General features: G+C 46.7%; 2 protein-coding genes across 13 annotated transcripts in view; both read right to left on the bottom strand.

Annotated features, from left to right (window-relative positions):
- The window catches only part of SPTAN1 (spectrin alpha, non-erythrocytic 1), a 61,995-nt gene extending 53,680 nt beyond the window's left edge, over nucleotides 1-8,315 (bottom strand). For 8 of the 10 annotated variants that reach the window (XM_025475356.3, XM_025475351.3, XM_025475350.3 and 5 more), the window contains exons 1-2: nucleotides 8,157-8,273; nucleotides 5,203-5,253 (exon numbers count right to left, since the gene is read on the bottom strand). In XM_025475356.3, the coding sequence (XP_025331141.1) occupies nucleotides 5,203-5,235 (33 nt within the window). In that variant the 5' untranslated portion in view covers nucleotides 5,236-5,253; nucleotides 8,157-8,273. Of the gene's footprint in view, nucleotides 1-5,202; nucleotides 5,254-8,156 lie in introns of all 10 variants that reach the window. The other 2 variants (XM_025475357.3, XM_025475349.3) reach the window with 2 other exon arrangements.
- Nucleotides 8,316-16,110: 7,795 nt separating this feature from the next.
- GLE1 (GLE1 RNA export mediator) overlaps nucleotides 16,111-18,056 on the bottom strand; it is a 36,348-nt gene continuing 34,402 nt past the window's right edge. For all 3 annotated transcript variants that reach the window (XR_003146952.3, XM_025475359.3, XM_025475358.3), the window contains one exon: nucleotides 16,111-17,320. Coding sequence is in view for 2 of the 3 variants with exons in the window: in XM_025475359.3 (XP_025331144.1) it covers nucleotides 17,252-17,320 (69 nt within the window). In the remaining variant the exon portion in view is untranslated. The remainder of the gene's footprint in view (nucleotides 17,321-18,056) is intronic.

An 18,056-nucleotide genomic window follows, 5' to 3' on the forward strand; every position in this document is an offset into this window, starting at 1 on the left:
TCCTCTTTATTTTTTTTTAAATCTTTATTTATTTTTTTTAATTTTTTTTTTTTTTTAATTTTTTATGATAGTCACAGAGAGAGAGAGAGAGGCAGAGGGAGAAGCAGGCTCCATGCACCAGGAGCCCGACGTGGGATTCGATCCCGGGTCTCTAGGATCGCGCCCTGGGCCAAAGGCAGGTGCCAAACCGCTGCGCCACCCAGGGATCCCCATGCTCCTCTTTAGAACACTGTCACATTCTGCCAGGTTTTCTCCCTGCCATTAAAAAATTCTTTTGTGGGCAGCCCGGGTGGCTCAGCGGTTTAGCGCCGCCTTCAGCCCAGGGTGTGATCCTGGAGACCCAGGATCGAGTCCCACGTCAGGCTCCCTGCATGGAGCCTGCTTCTCCCTCTGCTTGTGTCTCTGCCTCTCTCTCGCTCTCTCCTCTCTGTGCTTTTCATGAATGAATAAAATATTTCAAAAAAAAAAATTCTTTTGTAAATTTAGAGTTCCTAAGGGCCTATATAAAAAAGACCTTATCTTCCTCTTCCTCTCTGACCACAGAACTCAGTACAGTTAGAGTCAATTATATTCTGAAGTTGGAAACAGAGAAACTGCTGTCAGTTCGTTATTAAGTAGGCAGGAGACACAAGGCCACCTAATAACCACGTCACAGAGCCTACCTGGGGCAAACTGGGATTCTCTGGTTCTTAAACTAGTGTGCCAGAACCAAAGATTCTGGACATGATAGCAGCTAGCATATTCTTTTTTTTTTTTTTTTTTTTTTAAGATTTTATTTATTTATTCATGAGAGACACAGGGAGAGGGAGAAGCAGGCTCCATGCAGGGAGCCCGACATGGGACTCCATCCCAGGTCTCCAGGATCAGGCCCCGGGTTAAAGGCGGCTCTAAACCACTGAGCCACCCGGGCTGCCCTGGCATATTCTTTATTAAAGGCTGTTTGCTTAATCATTATCTCTTATCTTTTCCATCACCACTTTGAAGGGAAGAAAGGGGGAGATGGATATATTATTCAAAAATTAAAAATTGGGCACCTGGCTGGCTCAGCCAGTGGAGCATATCACTCTCAGCGTCATGAATTTGAGTCCCACACTAGCTGTAGAGATTAAAGAACACTTAAAAAAAAAAAAGTTTTTTAGTTGATAAATAAAAATTGATTTTGTTTTTGTAAGACTAAGTCTTCTTCAGTTAGTGAACAATCAGGGTTAAGAAATTACATACTTCCTTTGTTCTTATCCCTTGGGAAACCATTTAAGATGGAAAAACACCAGGAAATTGTGTCTAATTTGCTCCCTGACAAAATTTTCTTGCAAAGAAATTTGCCAAAGAAGATGCAGTTACATAGGAAACCATCACAGAGCACAGGAGTTTCTTCTACAGGATGCCTAAGTCCTTATATTAAATGCTTAGAGTGTCTGCCTCTTCATACACAGGATTCATTGCATTTCTAAAATCCTTTAGCTGCCACGGAGATTTCTAAGAAATCACATTGGGGAGCAGGCCCTTTATGACGGAGCCAAGAATCCCCAACATAATGTGGCAAGGGCACCGCCTCGGCAAGTCCCCCTGCTCGGGTCCTGCTTGTGGATTTGACCCTACCAATCCAGGGAGACAGTCCAGCGAGGCCCTGCTGAAATTAACCAACCTAAAAGGCCCTCTTTGTCACCCCAGTGAAGTAGAACAAGTCAATTCTATACCAAGTGCTTTGGTCAGGCAATAATGGACTTTTCTTTCCTGCAGATCAGCTGACGTCAGTAGGTGGGAGCTCTGCCAAGCCGGCCACTGGCTGTCCCTGGGGAGCTGGGCATCTGAAAGTCATCAAAGCTCTCCCACTGCTGTGGGCATTCAGGATCCTCATTAGCATGGTTACAGGAGGCTAAGATGATGAGTTAATAAGAGTTCCCCACCCCTAAACCTGAGAGGGAGCTGGCTCTAAGTTTATCTATAGAGGCTCCAGTTTCTTTGCTCCTAAGTGGGTCATCTCCATTGATTATGTTAAAAATAGGAAAACTGTCCATAGGACCAAGAACTACTGCCAGTGAAAGATGTGACAGCCTCTCACCCTAAAGTATGTGAGGCAGTTAGTGGAATTTCTTGGACTCTGCCTGTGTGCGCAACATTTCCCCTGCCCGGGCTGAGGCTGTAGGCTCCAAGAACTCCACCCCTGCCCTGAAATATGCAGCTGACTGATAGGGCAGACTCCACAGAGAATGTTCCAGGCTGTTCCTAGCCTTAATGGGATTAATGCCTTTTGAGAGCTAGAAAGGAAGACTTTGGGAAATGTACCATTAAAAATCAATCTCCAACCATGCTAGCCTATTATTTCACTAACTGCCTAAAAACTCACAAAGGAACCAACTTCCTAGGACTGTTTATTTCCAAGTAGCCCATCAACTCTGATTTTGCCAATCAGGTCTCTGTGCAGAATAAAGGAGGGGAAATGAACAGCTAAATATATTCTCTGTATGTTTAAGGACAGCTTCCCATTGAAGATAACAAAGAAAAAGGTCGTATTTTTGCAAATATTTTTCAAGAAGACTAAAGATGCAGGCTATTTATAAATGCTGCAATGCAGCAGCCAAAATGTTAGCCACATCATTCAGCAAGTAACATGAATTGATCTCAGGGGATAAAACAGGAATTACAACTATGTCCTCTATTGTAATAAATAAAAAGAACTTGTCAGCGTTCTTACAATACTGCCAGATCTCTGGGAAGAAAGAGGGGAGGGGGCCTAAAAATATGAATCTTGGATAGAAAGTTCTAGTTTAATCCAAAGACATATCTGAGGGCAGCCCTGGTGGCTCAGTGGTTTAGTGCTGCCTGCAGCCCAGGGTGTGATCCTGGAGACCCGCATTCGGGCTCCTTGCATGGAGCCTGCTTCTCCCTCTGCCTGTGTCTCTGCTTCTCTCTCTCCTGTGTATTCTCATGAATAAGTAAATAAAATCTTAAAAAAAAAAAAAAGACATCTGATAATGACTCCTCATACATGACACAAATTCACACATATTATCAACTGAAAATGGATTCCTACAGAAAAGCCTAGACACTGATTAATAACCATCTTCTTGCAAATGCCAAGAGACAGCTGTCTGAGGCAGTTCTTGGTATTTAGGGAATTTTTAAATGCCTTGGCCTCACCTACAGAAGCTATCTGCCCTGCTGTGCAAGAGGATCTGTCTCTGACGGGCGGGAGAGGCAGGAGGTAAGGACTCTGCTGTTAGGCAACAGAAAACACTGCAGATAGAAACCGTTCTCAGACCAAAGGTCAGATGCTTCCAACACTGTGAACCTGGCACCTGCAGGGAGTTGTTTAGGGGCCCCTCGTGCAGATCTTGGGAGGGTGGAGGAATTCAACACAATTTCCCTGTGGAACCCCACAAGAGAACCCATTTGTAGTGAGGATGAAAGGAATCACTGAGACAAAGCACTGGTTCTGCCACGGAATGTGCTGGATGCAAGAGGCATCTGGAAAACTACACAATGAACTCCAATTTCACCAGATACACTCTTTTGTGAGAAAAGGGATTTGGGGTGGGGGGACTAAGGGGATGAACAGATCATTTGGCTCTATGGAAAAATTCATACACATCGCTCAAAGCAAAAAGTCAGAAAAAACATTCGTCAGACTTACTCTGGTTGCTTAGAGCTCAAAGGTGCAGAACTGCCAACGCAGGTTTTTTCCCTGGCTCAGAAAGCCAACCTATTACTAAATTTGACATGTGCAAAGCAGGAGAACTACATGTACAGATGTGGAAGGGCTTCTCTGGAGAACAAACCACCAAAGAATGGTTTAGCACCCATTAACATTTTATTTTTTATTTTTTAATTTTTTTAATTTTTATTTTTTTAATTTATGATAGTTACACAGAGAGAGAGAGAGAGAGAGGCAGAGACACAGGCAGAGGGAGAAGCAGGCTCCATGCACCGGGAGCCTGATGTGGGATTCGATCCCGGGTCTCCAGGATTGCACCCTGGGCCAAAGGCAGGCGCCAAACCGCTGCGCCACCCAGGGATCCCCCATTAACATTTTATACCAACTGATTCTTAGATCAAGCAAATGGACTCCAAACCAGCTTAGCTGCAGATTTTAGTGGCAGACTTGACGGTAAGTAGAGAGGTAAATAATACATAAGAGTTTTAACCATGAATAAAAACAAGTATTTTTGCTTATGTGGATCTGCATGTCAGCCTTCAGACTGATTAATTCATTTCAACTCATAAGCACGTTTCTGCAGAGGTGAGCAGGGACTTAGCTTTCAGAAAGCAAAGGATTCATACTGCATTGCATCAAAATCCAGAAATGCAGAGCAATGTTGAGAAAACTTACTTCTGAATGCTTCCCAAATACTATGTTGCTGCTACTTACCTCTTAACCTGTAAAATTCAGATGAGAGGTATTTAAGTGCAAAATATTGTTACTGACATTCAAAACAGGAAAAGGTTATAACATGGCCCATTTTTATAAACCTCAACAATTCACCACTCTGATTTATAAAAGGGCTTGCCTTGGATTTATCACCCATAATCGCTAGAAATTTGCAAAGTTTATATTTCTCCTTACAGGATATCAAGACATTAATTTTAAGCATTTTTCTTTTTGAAAAAGTTCCAGTTTGGCAAACATTCAAAAACTGTTCAAATATAACATACATAGTGAGCTTTTGTTTCATCAAAGAAAATGCAAGCTCCATTTCATTACAAGGATTGTGGCAGAAGAAAATCAATCAATGGAAATAGGAAACAAACCCAAGTTTATGGTATTTGTCAAATTTAAAAATACTATTTTTATGACACATTTTCAGATTATTTTTTCCAAATAGCTAAGATAATCTGTTTAGTCCCTTGGTTCTTAAGAACCAAGAAACCATCAATAAAAAAAGCCAGCAAACACTACATGCAAACACCAGTAGGTAAGAAGAAATTAATACATTCATGCCTGAAAGAGAGGAAGTAAAAAACAGGAGGCTTTGGAAATTTTAGAATAAATTTACTAAGACTTCTGTTCATGTAACACCAAAAAGCAATAGAAAAAAAAAAAAAAACCCAACCCTAGCCAATTGGCTTAAAAGAAAAAGTCATGCAGGCAGGGTTTTTCCCCCCTCTCTTTGGATCATTCCACCTCTCTGCCAGAAATGTGTCTTCACTGCAAGCCAGGCAAAACCAAAAGGCAACCCCTTTTCCTGCATGCTGGTCAAATACCTGGACTCTGCGTTTACGAAACGATGACAACATGATGGAAGAATGTGGAGTCTAAAGAGGGAGGGGGAAGAGCAAAATAACAAGCTTCTAAGGGCAAACTGAACAAAATAATTTCAAAATGAAGAAAACAGACCATTAGGGATATGTGAATACAAGTAAAAACCAAATTCCCGGTGTTCTTCTGGAAACTTCCTTGTTCTGTAGAGCTTCTGAATCCCACCAGGGATTTAAAACATGGAAAGAGAACCAAAGTTCTCTGGTCCCTCAGCAGTTCCTATTCATCTAGATGAGCTGCCTTGGCCAGGTTATACCCTCTTTGGATATCAGTTTCCCCACTTTTCAAATAAAGAACACTGAATATGCTTTCTAACACTAAACATGCCTTCCCCAGATCCACAGTCCAATAAATTGAGACTCCCAGGACTAGTGGATTCCTAAATCCCCTTCCATTCAGTAATAAAATAGCATGATCCCATGGGGCAGCCCGGGGGGGCTCAGCGGTTTGGCGCCGCCTTCAGCCTAGGGTGTGGTCCTGGAGTCCCGGGATCCGGGCCCAGGGATCGGGTCCCATGTTGGGCTACCTGCGTGGAGCTTGCTTCTCCCTCTGCCTATGTCTCTCTGCCTCTCTCTCTCTCTCTCTCTCTCTCTCTCTCTCATGAATGAATAAAATCTTTAAAAGAAAATAGCATGCTCCCATGACATCATAAGAAACAATAAAGAACTCAAGCCATAAAGATCTGACTTCAGCCTCATTTACTGGTACACTTCCTGTTTAAAACTCATACAAGAGGGATATGCAAAAAAGGTGGAAGGAAGGGAGGTAACAAGCAAAGCTGCTCTGGGGGCTGGACTGGTCCGTGGCCCCAAGTGGTGGGCTCTGTGCTCCTGCCTGCATTCCCTCGTCCTCGGGCATTCCCAGAGTCAGCACTTGCCATTAGGGCGGTGCATTCTTCTACCTACTCTGACCACAGCTGCAGCAGCCCAGACCGCATAGCTAGCGGAGTCCTTGCATAGCCCACGGAGGATTGATTACGAGGCCGGCCTCATGCCCACTATCCTTTGTGCGAGTTCAGCAATGACAGGACCGTGAACTGCTCCTGCCCTATGCTGCTCAGGATCTGTAGTCGGCCCCTCCCTTTGGGATGAACGCAGGTAAGGAAAAAAAATAGAGCAAATTCTAACCCAGGGAACCAAAAGATCTATATTTAAAAACCAGCTCTTGCCACCTTAAACCTGTTCATCAGATTATTTGACAAGCCTGTGACATATCCGATTTCTCCATTGCTAGATCGCTGTAAAACCCACTGCCAAGACCAAAAGCATCGGAGGATGTTACTCAGCTGATGGATGATTATTCTAAGAACTGCTTCACACCTGTCCAGCATCAGGCAAATCCTCCTTGCGAGGCTCCTCTCTCCGCAGAGGTCCCTAGATAACAGCTAACACACTTTGAGGTTCCCTTTGGAGTAATTACTGGCCCAGATACTAAAAAAGGCTCATTGTTAATCTCCTGCAGAGGCCTTACTGCAACACTTTTTACCCCCCTCTGCCACATTTTTAAACTTTGACTTCAATTTGACCTTTGAAAAACCTAAGACATTAGCTGCAATAAAAGGGAAAATAGACTAGTTTAGGAGGTGGAACCTTGGCTCAACAGCTTCATACAGCTGAGTGTTCCCACTGCTGTTCTTAAGATTTTCTGTTTCCTGGCTGCAAGACACCCCCACCCTTCCATCTTTGATACATTCTTTTTTTTACTTAGGTCCAATTGCTATGACTCCGCAATTTCGCCACACATTATTAAAATACTTCAGATGGTCTCGCTTCTATGCTTCCCTAACAGCCATGATGGTTAAGTTTTTCTAAAATACCATGATGAAGACAGAACAAAGGGCCTACGTATTTTAGAATCTGTTATATAAAGGAGATTCGACAAGGTGTTGTGTCAATTCAATCGTCTCAATCCAGTTTTCTGGGCTACTGAGGCCTTTAACTTAAAATGTGTGCAACCCTTAACCTCAACAAGCCCCTTAAATTTAAAATATTTGGTCCCGATCCATCAAAGAGACTCTTAACGGCAATTTTCTGTAGGAAGCATCTTTACCGAATTCGCAGGGCTAGCTTTCAAACAAAAGGCTGCTCTATCATCCAACAGCGGCGTGGCTGTAGAATTTTTGACAAATAATATGATGTCCTCGAATCGAAAAGCCCCCGTCTCGGTGGGGCTGGGGCTGGGGCGGGGGCGGGGGTGGGGGTGGGGGGGGACAACTCGTAAGCTATCAAGTTACTGATTCGAGTCTCCTACAAAGCAAGCGCCGCATCTGTTATTTACAAGCAAATCACAACTGAGTAGGAAAGAAATGTTTATTACGAGGAAGGAAAAGGACAAGGCCAGTATCGGATCCCTCTGCGTCTAGGCAGAAGAGCAAGAATCGCCACACGGGATGAAATTAAGGTCAAAGAGCCCTCTCCTCTCTGCGCTCGGCTCTTCCTCCCTCGAGGGCTGGGCCGGCACTGCCGGGGGACGGGGACGGGGACGGGGACGAGGAGCTGCAGAAGCCGCTGCCCCCCGAGGCGAGGCGCCGGGGCGCCGAGGGAGCGCCCTGCAGGGAGGGGGTGGGTACGATCCGGTCGGGGGCCCCCGCCCACCTGCCGCAGCCCGACGGGGCAGGGCGGGGCCGCAGCCGGGCTCGGGGGTGCGGAGCAGGACGCACCCCGCGGCCTCGTCAATGACATTCCAGCGGCCGGGCCGGGCCGGGCGGCTCCCCCACCGCCCACGCTCCACGGCTGGGTGCGCGCCCGCGAGAGGAGCGGCGAGGCCGGCCGGGCTCACCTGTCCGCGCGCCGGCCCCGCCCCGCCCCGCCCCGCCCGCGGGCTGCGCGGCTCCCCGCCCAGGGGTCGACGGCCCTCGGGCCCCGCTCCCTCCCCGAGCTCCCCTGCTCCCCCTTCTCACCGGCTCCCGCGGGGTGAGGGCAGTGGCTGCTCCGGGCTGGGGGCTGCTGAGCACCGACGCGCCTCCGCGGCCTCTCGCCTCGCCGTTCGCTCCGCAGCGGGTAGTGGCGGCGACGCGCGCGCCTCGCTTCCTTTATAGGCGGTCGGGCGCGAGCGCGGGGGCAGAGCCGGGGCGCGGCGCGAGGGGCGGGGGCGAGCGCCGGCCGAGCTGAGGGGGCGGAGCTCCCGCCGCCTCGCTTCCCGATCGCGCGACGGAGAGGACCGAGCGCTCCCGGAAGGAGCCGAAGCGCGGCTGCGGGGGAAGAGCCGAGTCCGGGGAGCGCGGCGGGAGGATGGGAAAAAAGGGCGCGCGCCGGGGGTTGGGGGGCGGTGGCGCAGTAGAGCCGCTGCCTCCGCGCGGGTGGGCCGAGCTGCGGCAGCCGCCCGGCCCTCCCCGCACCTCGGATCCTCCAATCCCGCCCCTCCCCGCCCTGCGGAGAATCTTGTGCACCCCACCCCGCCCCTCCGCCCCTGGGAGCCCTTCCAGGACTGCAGCGAAGGGCGGGGCTGGGCGGACGCCGCAGTCTGGCTGGGGATGCTGCGCACCCAGAGCGGTAAAACGCCCGGTCCTAAAGGGTGAGGTCACCCCCAGGCTTTTCATCCTCCTGCCCTCTTTCCCTAAGAGATGGCTGGGGCCGGGACCCAAGTCAGCCTATTCTGCTGGGGGCTGGGGTCTAGAAACCCAGGATGACTTGGGGGTCCAGGTTTGAGGTGGTAGTAGCAAAAGGCCAAATCCAATCCCCTCAAAATAAAGACTAATTCGGAGTTGAAATCTATCATTTGGGATTTGGAGAGTTCATTATTTCTTATATTCTTACAGCAAAAGCTTTCTGACAGGGTTGCCGGTGAAATAGGATGCGTTAGTCGTATTTTATAAACAAGACATTAAAGTTCTTCAGGCCGCAATTAATTGAGCTTTCCTTGTGTACCACGCGCTGTGCTAAGCATTTCATGTGTAACCTTTTTTTTTTTTTAAATCTGTGCAATAATTTTACGAGGTAGGTATTATTTCTCCATTTTACAAATCAGCACTCTAACATGGAAGCTGGGTCTCTTGCCCTAGGTTAGGCAGCTAGCAAAAAGAAAAGCTAGGATCTGGATCCAGTCAGAACCTTATCTTAAACAGTATGCTCTGCTGCCTTCCCCTAGGAAGGGAGACACTGCAATGGTGGACTCTGGGATGCTGGGGAAAGAAAAAAAAAAAAAGAGAATTTCTGGAGTTTCTGTACCTTACAGTCTTAGCAGTTTCAGGGCCTGGCTCTAAACTCTGCAGTGTAGCCCAAAGCCCTCTGTCGGGAAGCCCTTTCCCCACCCCCGCTCCTGCGACAGCTGGGCCGCAGCCATTGGGAGTAACACCCAGATCATTCCTGTGCAGTCAGGCAGACCAGGAACTCTGCAGCTCTGAAGGCCTCGGCCTCCTGGTTACCAAGCAGCCCTGGGTACAGTGCACCAGAACTTGGGCCAAGGCCCAGCCCTGGCTTCCTGGTCCTCTGCAGTTTGGCTTCTTCCCCTGTGCCTGGGATCCGCAATCTGGTTCCTAAGCTGCCCTGGCTGTAGCTCTGATAAGAAAAATTCTCTTATTCCCTCAACCCATCAGAGTGCAGAGAACAGGAGTGGCCACACCCCAGCTTTGCAGAATCTAGAGGAAAAACGAAGGCATTTCCTACAATCTTCTGTAACTGGGTAACTCCTCCCTGGGATGTGCGTTTCTGGAACAGTTGATATCGACAGCCTCTTCTGCACCAGGGAGCAGCAAAATGTTTAATCATATATTCAGCTCTGGATACAAAATGGCTTACACAATCATAGGTCTCCAAAATTTCTAAGATCTGCTCTAGCAGGGAATGGGTCTCAAGGGTCTGGGCAGGGACTGTAAAAAGGGAAGATTTTTCTTTTAAATCACTACTACAGCCTCCTGGTGAAATGGGGTTTTTTTTGCTTTTACCAGATGCAAAACAGATTTGGAGCTTTGGTATTGGTACAGAAACTAAAATCTTATTCGTTGATCCTTTGTCTGATCTGAGACATGGCCAAAACCCATTATCTCTCGCCCTCTATGCTTCCTTCCCACTCACTCACCCACCCCATTCTGCACTTGGCACTGGAAATGAGAGGTTGAAAAAGCCCTTCTTCGTGTGTTCTGTTGTGTGCCTACCTCACCTCCCACCAATTTCACTGTATGCCTAACGCTCTGCTAGGTGTAGGGAGCGATGACGAAGCAGATAATGGCCCTCTTTGTTTTGGGAGAGAAACTCAGTCAGGAAAAAAAAAAAAAAAAAAAAGCACAGGACAGTGTTGCAATGAACGCCCAGTTCCCCATGTCTTCCTGAACAGCAGGGGGTGGGACTGAATTCCAAGGTTTTTTCTATTCTCTGGTTCTCTGAAGGTTTGATATGCACCCTAAACTTAGGCATACTTTTTCAAGTTCAAGAGGTCAACTGATGGAAATGCACCAAACTGTAATGATGTTTTCACTTGTTCCAGCCATGGAAAATTACTTGCCAGCTCTCCCTGGAGAATCTCCCTCTCCTTCTCCCCTTCTCCCTTTCTCCCTCTTGCTCCACGTGCACAGCAGTTAACAAGCACCAAGGTCTTCCACTGTTTTTCTCCCCATAAAGGACTTGATTGAGAAGTTACTCTGGCAAGGGGACTGTAATTCTTCCCAGATGACCTTTTGCAGTGTCAGAGCTGGCAAGGAACACAGTAACTGGATGAACCCCAAGGACGTTATGCTAAGTGAAATAAACTAGACACAAAAGCACAAATATTGCACCATTCCACTTACCTGACATCTCCAGCAGAGTCGAATTTATAGAGACAAAGTAGAGCAGGGCTTGGCAGGGGGGCTGGGGTGAGAGGAGGATGGGCAGTGAGAATTTAATGGGGACAGGGTTTCAGCTTTGCAAGAGGAAAAAGTTCTGGACAATGGATGGTGGTGATGGCTGTACAACGTGAATGTACTTAATGCCGTAGAACCGGATACTTAAAAATGACTGAAATGGTAACATTTGAGTGATGTGTATTTTATCACAATTAATAAACAAAGCATGGGTACCTGGCTGGCTCAGTTGGTGGAGCAGGCATCATGAGTTTGAGCTACTCGTTGAGTGTAGAGATTACTTGAAAATAATTAAATAAATAGGGAACCTGGTTGAGCATCTGCCTTTGGCTCAGGTCATGTCTGGGATGGAGTACTGCATTGGGCTCCCTGCAGGGAGGGAGCCTGCTTCTCCCTCTGCTTAGGTCTCTGCCTCTCTCTCTGTGTCTCTCATGAATAAATAAATAAAATATTAATAAATAATAAAGAAACATTTCCTCCCATAAAAAAAAAAAAAAAGAAGAATGCTGAGGCACCTGGGTGACTCAGTCGGTTAAGCAGCCAACTTTTGATTTCTCTTTAGTTCATGATCTCTCACTGTGTCAGGCTCCTGTGCTGGTCTCAGAGCCTGCTTGGAATTCTCTCTCCCTCTGCCTCTCCTTCATTACTCTCTCTTAAAAAAATAAAATAAAATAAAGGAATGCTAATAAGTGTAAAAAAAAAACCTCAACAACTAGCCACCAAGTGAAAAATGGTTATGATTCATAAGTTCAACAGACCATATCAGGGATATAGTTCACAATGATGGACTTGAGAAGTATTGGGGATGTTACCGAGTAACAGCAGGTTACAGAACAACTTAAACAAAGACTCGGGTACCAAGTCTATCTCCTTTAATAACTGTTTGTGGAGATCCCTGGGTGGCTCAGTGGTTTGGCACTTGCTTTCAGGTCAGGGAGTGATCTGGGGTCCCAGAATCAAGTCCCACATTGGCCTCCCTGCATGGAGCCTGCTTCTCCCTCTGTGTTTCTGCCTCTCTCTCTCTCTTTGTGTGTGTCTCTCATGAATAAATAAAATATTTTTTTAGGGATCCCTGGGTGGCGCAGCGGTTTGGCGCCTGCCTTTGGCCCAGGGCGCGATCCTGGAGACCGGGGATCGAGTCCCATGTCGGGCTTCCGGTGCATGGAGCCTGCTTCTCCCTCTGCCTGTGTCTCAGCCTCTCTCCTCTCTCTGTGTGACTATCATAAATAAATAAAAATTTAAAAAAATATATTTTTTTTAAAAAAAGAGCTATGTTTGTGTAAGAGTGTATATAATTGAAGAAATGTTCATACTGGGTTTAGAATAAAGGGATTTTTTGGACATTTTACTCTCATTTTTAAAAAAATCCCTGGGGATCCCTGGGTGGCGCAGCGGTTTAGCACCTGCCTTTGGCCCAGGGCACGATCCTGGAGACCCGGGATCGAATCCCACGTTGGGCTCCTGGTGCATGGAGCTTGCTTCTCCCTCTGCCTATGTCTCTGCCTCTCTCTCTCTCTCTGTGACTATCATAAATAAATAAAAATTTAAAAAAATCTCTGAATAGCTTTAAGTATCTGGATCAAATACTATTTCCTTTTTTTTTAAATATTTTATTTATTATTATTTATTTATTTATTTCACACCCCAACTCTTTCTTAGGATCCTGCAGAAAAAACTCTCAGGGAAAGGCTGACCTACATGAAATGGATCTATCTTCCAAGCTCCCATAACTTTTAGCTCAAACCATGGAGCACTCCCAGTATGTAAATTACACTCTCCATGAATTAAAATTCTATCTACTTACCTATTTCACTTTAAGTAGGAAGCATTCTGCAAAACCCATTTAGTCAACTTTCCCTCTTTATAGCTGATGGCTTCAAGGTAACAGGCAGAAGAAGCAGGCTCCATGCAGGGAGCCGGGCGTGGACTCAATCCCGGGTCTCCAGGATCATGCCCTGGACTGAAGGTGGTGCTAAACCACTGAGCCACCCAGGCTGCCCTGTTAACTAGAATTTAAATAAAAGTTCAAAAACAAAACAAAAAAAAAGAATAAGAATATTCATTTTTATGACCACAGTACAATGATAAAAGGAAGTTAATCTTGAGGAATACTATTACCTTTTTTTAAAGATTTTATTTATTTATTTGACAGAGAGAGAAAGAGAGAGAGCACAAGCAGGGGGAGCGACAGGCAGAGAGAGAGGGAGAAGCAGGCTCCCCGTATAGCAGAGCCTGATGCAGAGCTCGATCCCAAGACCCTGGGATCATGCATGACCTGAGCCAAAGGCAGAAGCTTAACCAACTGAGCTACCCAGGCACCCCTATTATCTAACTGACAAACCTTATTCAAGTTTTAGCAGTTGTCAGGATGCCTGGGTGGGTGGGACTTGAACTCACAACCCTGAGACCAAGTCACATGCTCTACTGACTGAGCCAGTAGGGTGCCCCTAAATTTCTCTCTCTTTTAAAGATTTTATTTGAGAGAGAGTGACTGGGATGCCTGAGTGGCTCAGTAGTTGAGTGTCTGCCTTCCGCTCAGGGCGTGGTCCCTCGCATGGAGCCTGGTTCTTCTCCCACAGCCTATGTCTCTGCCTCTATCTCTGCCTCTCTCTGTGTCTCTCATGAATAAATAAATAAAATCTTTAAAAAAAAAAAGTGAGCAAGAGAAAGTGCACAAGCAGGGGGAGGGGCAGAGAGAGAGAGGGAGAAGCAGACTTCCCCACTGAGCAGGGAGCCCAACACAACAGGACAAAACATGACAGGACATGACTCGGGCACAATCCCAGGACCCCAAGATCATGACCAGAGCCGAAGACAGATGCTTAACTCACTGAGCCACCCAGGCACCCCCTAAATTTTCTTTATAATGGATATTATTGTAAATTCAACACTATTCTTATCTGCTTTCTAGAGGAACACAGGAAGTCTAGTGTCAGGAATTCATTTGGTGGTACAGCACAAGGGGAAGTGAGAGGCCAGGCCTGATAAGGAACCTGTATGGAGCTCTGTGGCTCGTCTGTCCTGACAATGATAGAAGACATCCAAACTTAGTTAGGTCATTGCTTTCATCACAGGAAGCTTGAGGAGTAGGGGAAGGAATGCTCCAAAAACAACTGCATTCTTCTACCCAAGGGATATGTAGGGTTTCTCTCCTGCTGGAATTTTCAACTCATCATCAAACTTGCTTTCATTGCTTTCAAATGATGTAGGACAATGATATAACAAAAATATGTGCACTCAGCCTGAGAAATGAGGTCAAGCTTGAAAGGAAGCAAGCAGGCAAGTGAGTACTTGAATTTAAAAACTGGATGCAGGGATCCCTGGGTGGCTCAGTGGTTTGGCGCCTGCGTTTGGCCCAGGGCGCGATCCTGGAGTCCCGGGATCGAGTCCCGCGTCGGGCTCCCGGCGTGGAGCCTGCTTCTCCCTCTGCCTGTGTCTCTGCCTCTCTCTCTATGTCTATCATGAATAAATAAATATTAAAAAAAATATAAAAAACTGGATGCAAAACAAAACAAAACTGGATGCAGACCTTAGTATTACACTTTAAGGAATCTGATGCTGCTAGCCATCAGGGGTGCATCTATCTATCAGCCAGCAATCATTAACTCTCAAGGCAACACTATCAGCGAGTATCAAAAACCTGGTTTCCCCAGTGCTCTCCTTTCTTGGTTTACCATTGGAGAACCTATTAGTAATTCTAGGCATCGAGTGACATGTGCAAGACTGTGAAACATGTCCAGGGAAAGAACACTGAAATATCAGGAGAGCTGTTTTTTTATGGAGTGGTTCAAAGTCGAACAGATCTCAGGGATCAGTTTGTCCAGTGATTTTTCGCATTTCATTTTTGGAAGGACTTTCTTTTTTTTAAAAGATTTATTTTTATTTATTTATTTATGATAGACATAGAGAGAGAGAGAGGCAGAGACACAGGCAGAGGGAGAAGCAGGCTCCATGCCAGGAGTCTGATGCGGGACTCGATCCCGGGATTCCAGGATCGCGCCCTGGGCCAAAGGCAGGCGCAAAACCGCTGAGCCACCCAGGGATCCCCTTGGAGGGACTTCCTCATAAGTAATCTAACATAGAACCACTATCTAAACGGCAGATAAGGCAAAAAACGCTTTGGGATCCCAGGGTTCCCTTAGTGCCCCAAATAAAGCTCTGCAAATGTAAGCTACAAACTCCAGTAGGCCCTGTGCACCTCAGGTGATCACAGATTTTCATAGTTCCATTCCAGCAGATGGCAGCAGTATCATGAGGGAAGGGATGCCTTTTTTTTTTTTTTTTTAAGATTTATTTATTTATGATAAACAGAGAGAGAGAGACACACACACACACAGGAGGAGGGAGAAGCAGGCTCCATGCCGGGAGCCTGACGCGGGACTCGATCCCGGGACTCCAGGATCACGCCCTGAGCCAAAGGCAGGTGTTAAACCGCTGGGCCACCCAGGGATCCCCAGAAGGGATGCCTTTTGAAAATCTGCACAAAGCCTCCATCTGTCAACCCTGACTATGGGGCTGGGCACCAAACACTCAGCATCCTAAAGTCAGGACTTCCCAACCTGTTCCTGGTCATAATACGTAGAAAATGATGGCATGTGCAAAGCACAGGCAAGAGAGGAAGTGCAAATGGCAACTGGTCTTGAAGGCTATGGCCTCTGCAGGTCCTTAGGCTAAAGGGATCTATGCTGACACATCTGCTGGGAAGCTCTGACCTAAGGCATTGCTACAAAGCACCTGAGGCTCAGAGGAGGTGAATGAGCTACCCAAGGCCACAAAACCTAAGTGTGAATTGCACAAGTCTACTGACACCTTCCCCAGAGTTCATTCTGTTGCATCCATATGAAAAGACTTCAGTCCTTTTTCATTGCTGCTAGATAAAACAAGGTCAGTTATTGGTACATAATTCCAGAAAAGGAATGACAGAAAAACAAGTTTTCCCAAGGCGAAGGTCAAGAAGACAAAATAGGGAGAAACACACACTATTCTAGAGCTAGGTTTGTACACAACTGTAACCCCAGTGATGTACACAGCTCACAATATAGGAAATTGGTTACATCAGCCAACTAGATACCAGCAATGAGTTTTTAAAAATCAAGCTTTATTATTTGTTTTTTTTTTTTTTTTTTGCACCAGAGTCAACAATTCATAGAATGTGTCACTTCAAAACACCCGATAGTACCGGGGAATACCCTTGCCCTCCCCGCCCAAAACACAACCCCACAGACGACATGTAGTACAGAGTAGATCCATGGCTGTTGTCTATGGTACAAAAGACAATGAGCCTTTCCAAAAACAAATCTCAATTCTTAACTGAACAGCCAAGCTCTGAATTTCTATAGTGGCTTTAGTGAGGCCAATCTATCATCACTCTTTACTCAGGTCATGTCAACAATTTTAAAGCAGTTCCCAATTCCTCCCAAACACCTTTAACCCCTGAATCATTGCATATAGATTCTTGGCTCATGTGTAATGTTGCAAGCCCGTTACAGCCCATCTTCATTCAAATTAAAGAATAAACAACCCCCCCCCCGCCCCACACCTGTCCTGGTTCATGCATCCCTAGTCATCCAGGGACCAAATCCCAAATTAATAGGACCAACAGTGCTTCCTGTTCAACGTAACATGTATTAACAGTCCCAGTCCCAGATGCTAAACTATCTCTGATGCAATTTGGGACTTAATCCATGTCTATATCAGGCATTTCCTCTGAATTTATCATTACTTCACAAGCTGAGAAAGGCAAAACCACCATAACCCAGACTTACGTGTAAGGATTTGAGCCTCAACTATTAACACTTGTACTCTGAACAGGGGGCAGCATGGGCTGAGGGAGAGGATGGAGTACAAGTGGTGGGCTCACTTCAGCTCAGAGGGAAATGGTTAAGGTACTATGTACTTTCTGAAAGACACTAGACACAAAGGAAATGAATGATGAGACCAAGCACTAAATCACTCTTCTCACCACATTTGCAGAAATGAGAAGAGCCGATGCCATTTACTCTGCCATGCAGACCCCCTTAAGGAGTATCTGGCCTTCAAAGAGACCCCCTGGATTCTGGGACTCCCGAAAAGTGTCCTCTCCTAGTTGCAAGGTACAAACATATAAAAGCATATACTGGTGCATTTCTAAATCTGACTTCTCCCAAACACAGCTGTTTTCAGTTGCTTTATTCCTGTCCCTCTGAAACAGCACGGTGATGGTGGGCCATGGAGTGCCATCAGGAACGCCAAAAGGAGGAAGTCAGAAAGCCCTTGGGGACAGGAATCTCCTGGCGCTGCAAACATTTCTAGTCAGGGAAAGATGGAGAAAACAAGAATGATTTTCTGGTAACGCTCCTTCCAGCATTTGACATTTTTTTTTTTTTTTTTTTATGATAGTCACAGAGAGAGAGAAAGAGAGAGGCAGAGACACAGGCAGAGGGAGAAGCAGGCTCCATGCACCGGGAGCCTGACGTGGGATTCGATCCCGGGTCTCCAGGATCGCGCCCTGGGCCAAAGGCAGGCACCAAACCACTGCGCCACCCAGGGATCCCCAGCATTTAACATTTGAATTTTTTTTTTTTAATTTTTATTTATTTATGACAGTCACAGAGAGAGAGAGAGAAGCAGAGACACAGGCAGAGGGAGAAGCAGGCTCCATGCACCGGGAACCCGACGTGGGACTCGATCCCGGGTCTCCAGGATCGCGCCCCGGGCCAAAGGCAGGCGCCAAACCGCTGCGCCACCCAGGGATCCCTACATTTGGAAGAAGCTTTGAGGGACAGCAAGCTGAAGTCATAGGAACCGTGGCTACCATTGGGAAGAGTGGGACCAACCGCAACACAGGACACTTCTGCCTGCATGTGAACCGCAGTGGTGGACAGAGGCAATGCTGCCTGTGATGTGGGTCCCCTGCCCCATCTCCCACAGCCCGGTCCCATCCTTCACGGCTGCCTTCTGCCCACTTGGGCTCCTGGAAAGTGGAAGTTAGTGGGCTGTCCCAGCAGACTTCTAGGCTACTGGTCAACCTCACCTCCCTATAGA

This window comes from Canis lupus, chromosome 9 (assembly GCF_003254725.2).
Source record: "Canis lupus dingo isolate Sandy chromosome 9, ASM325472v2, whole genome shotgun sequence".
Classification (NCBI taxonomy): domain Eukaryota; kingdom Metazoa; phylum Chordata; class Mammalia; order Carnivora; family Canidae; genus Canis; species Canis lupus.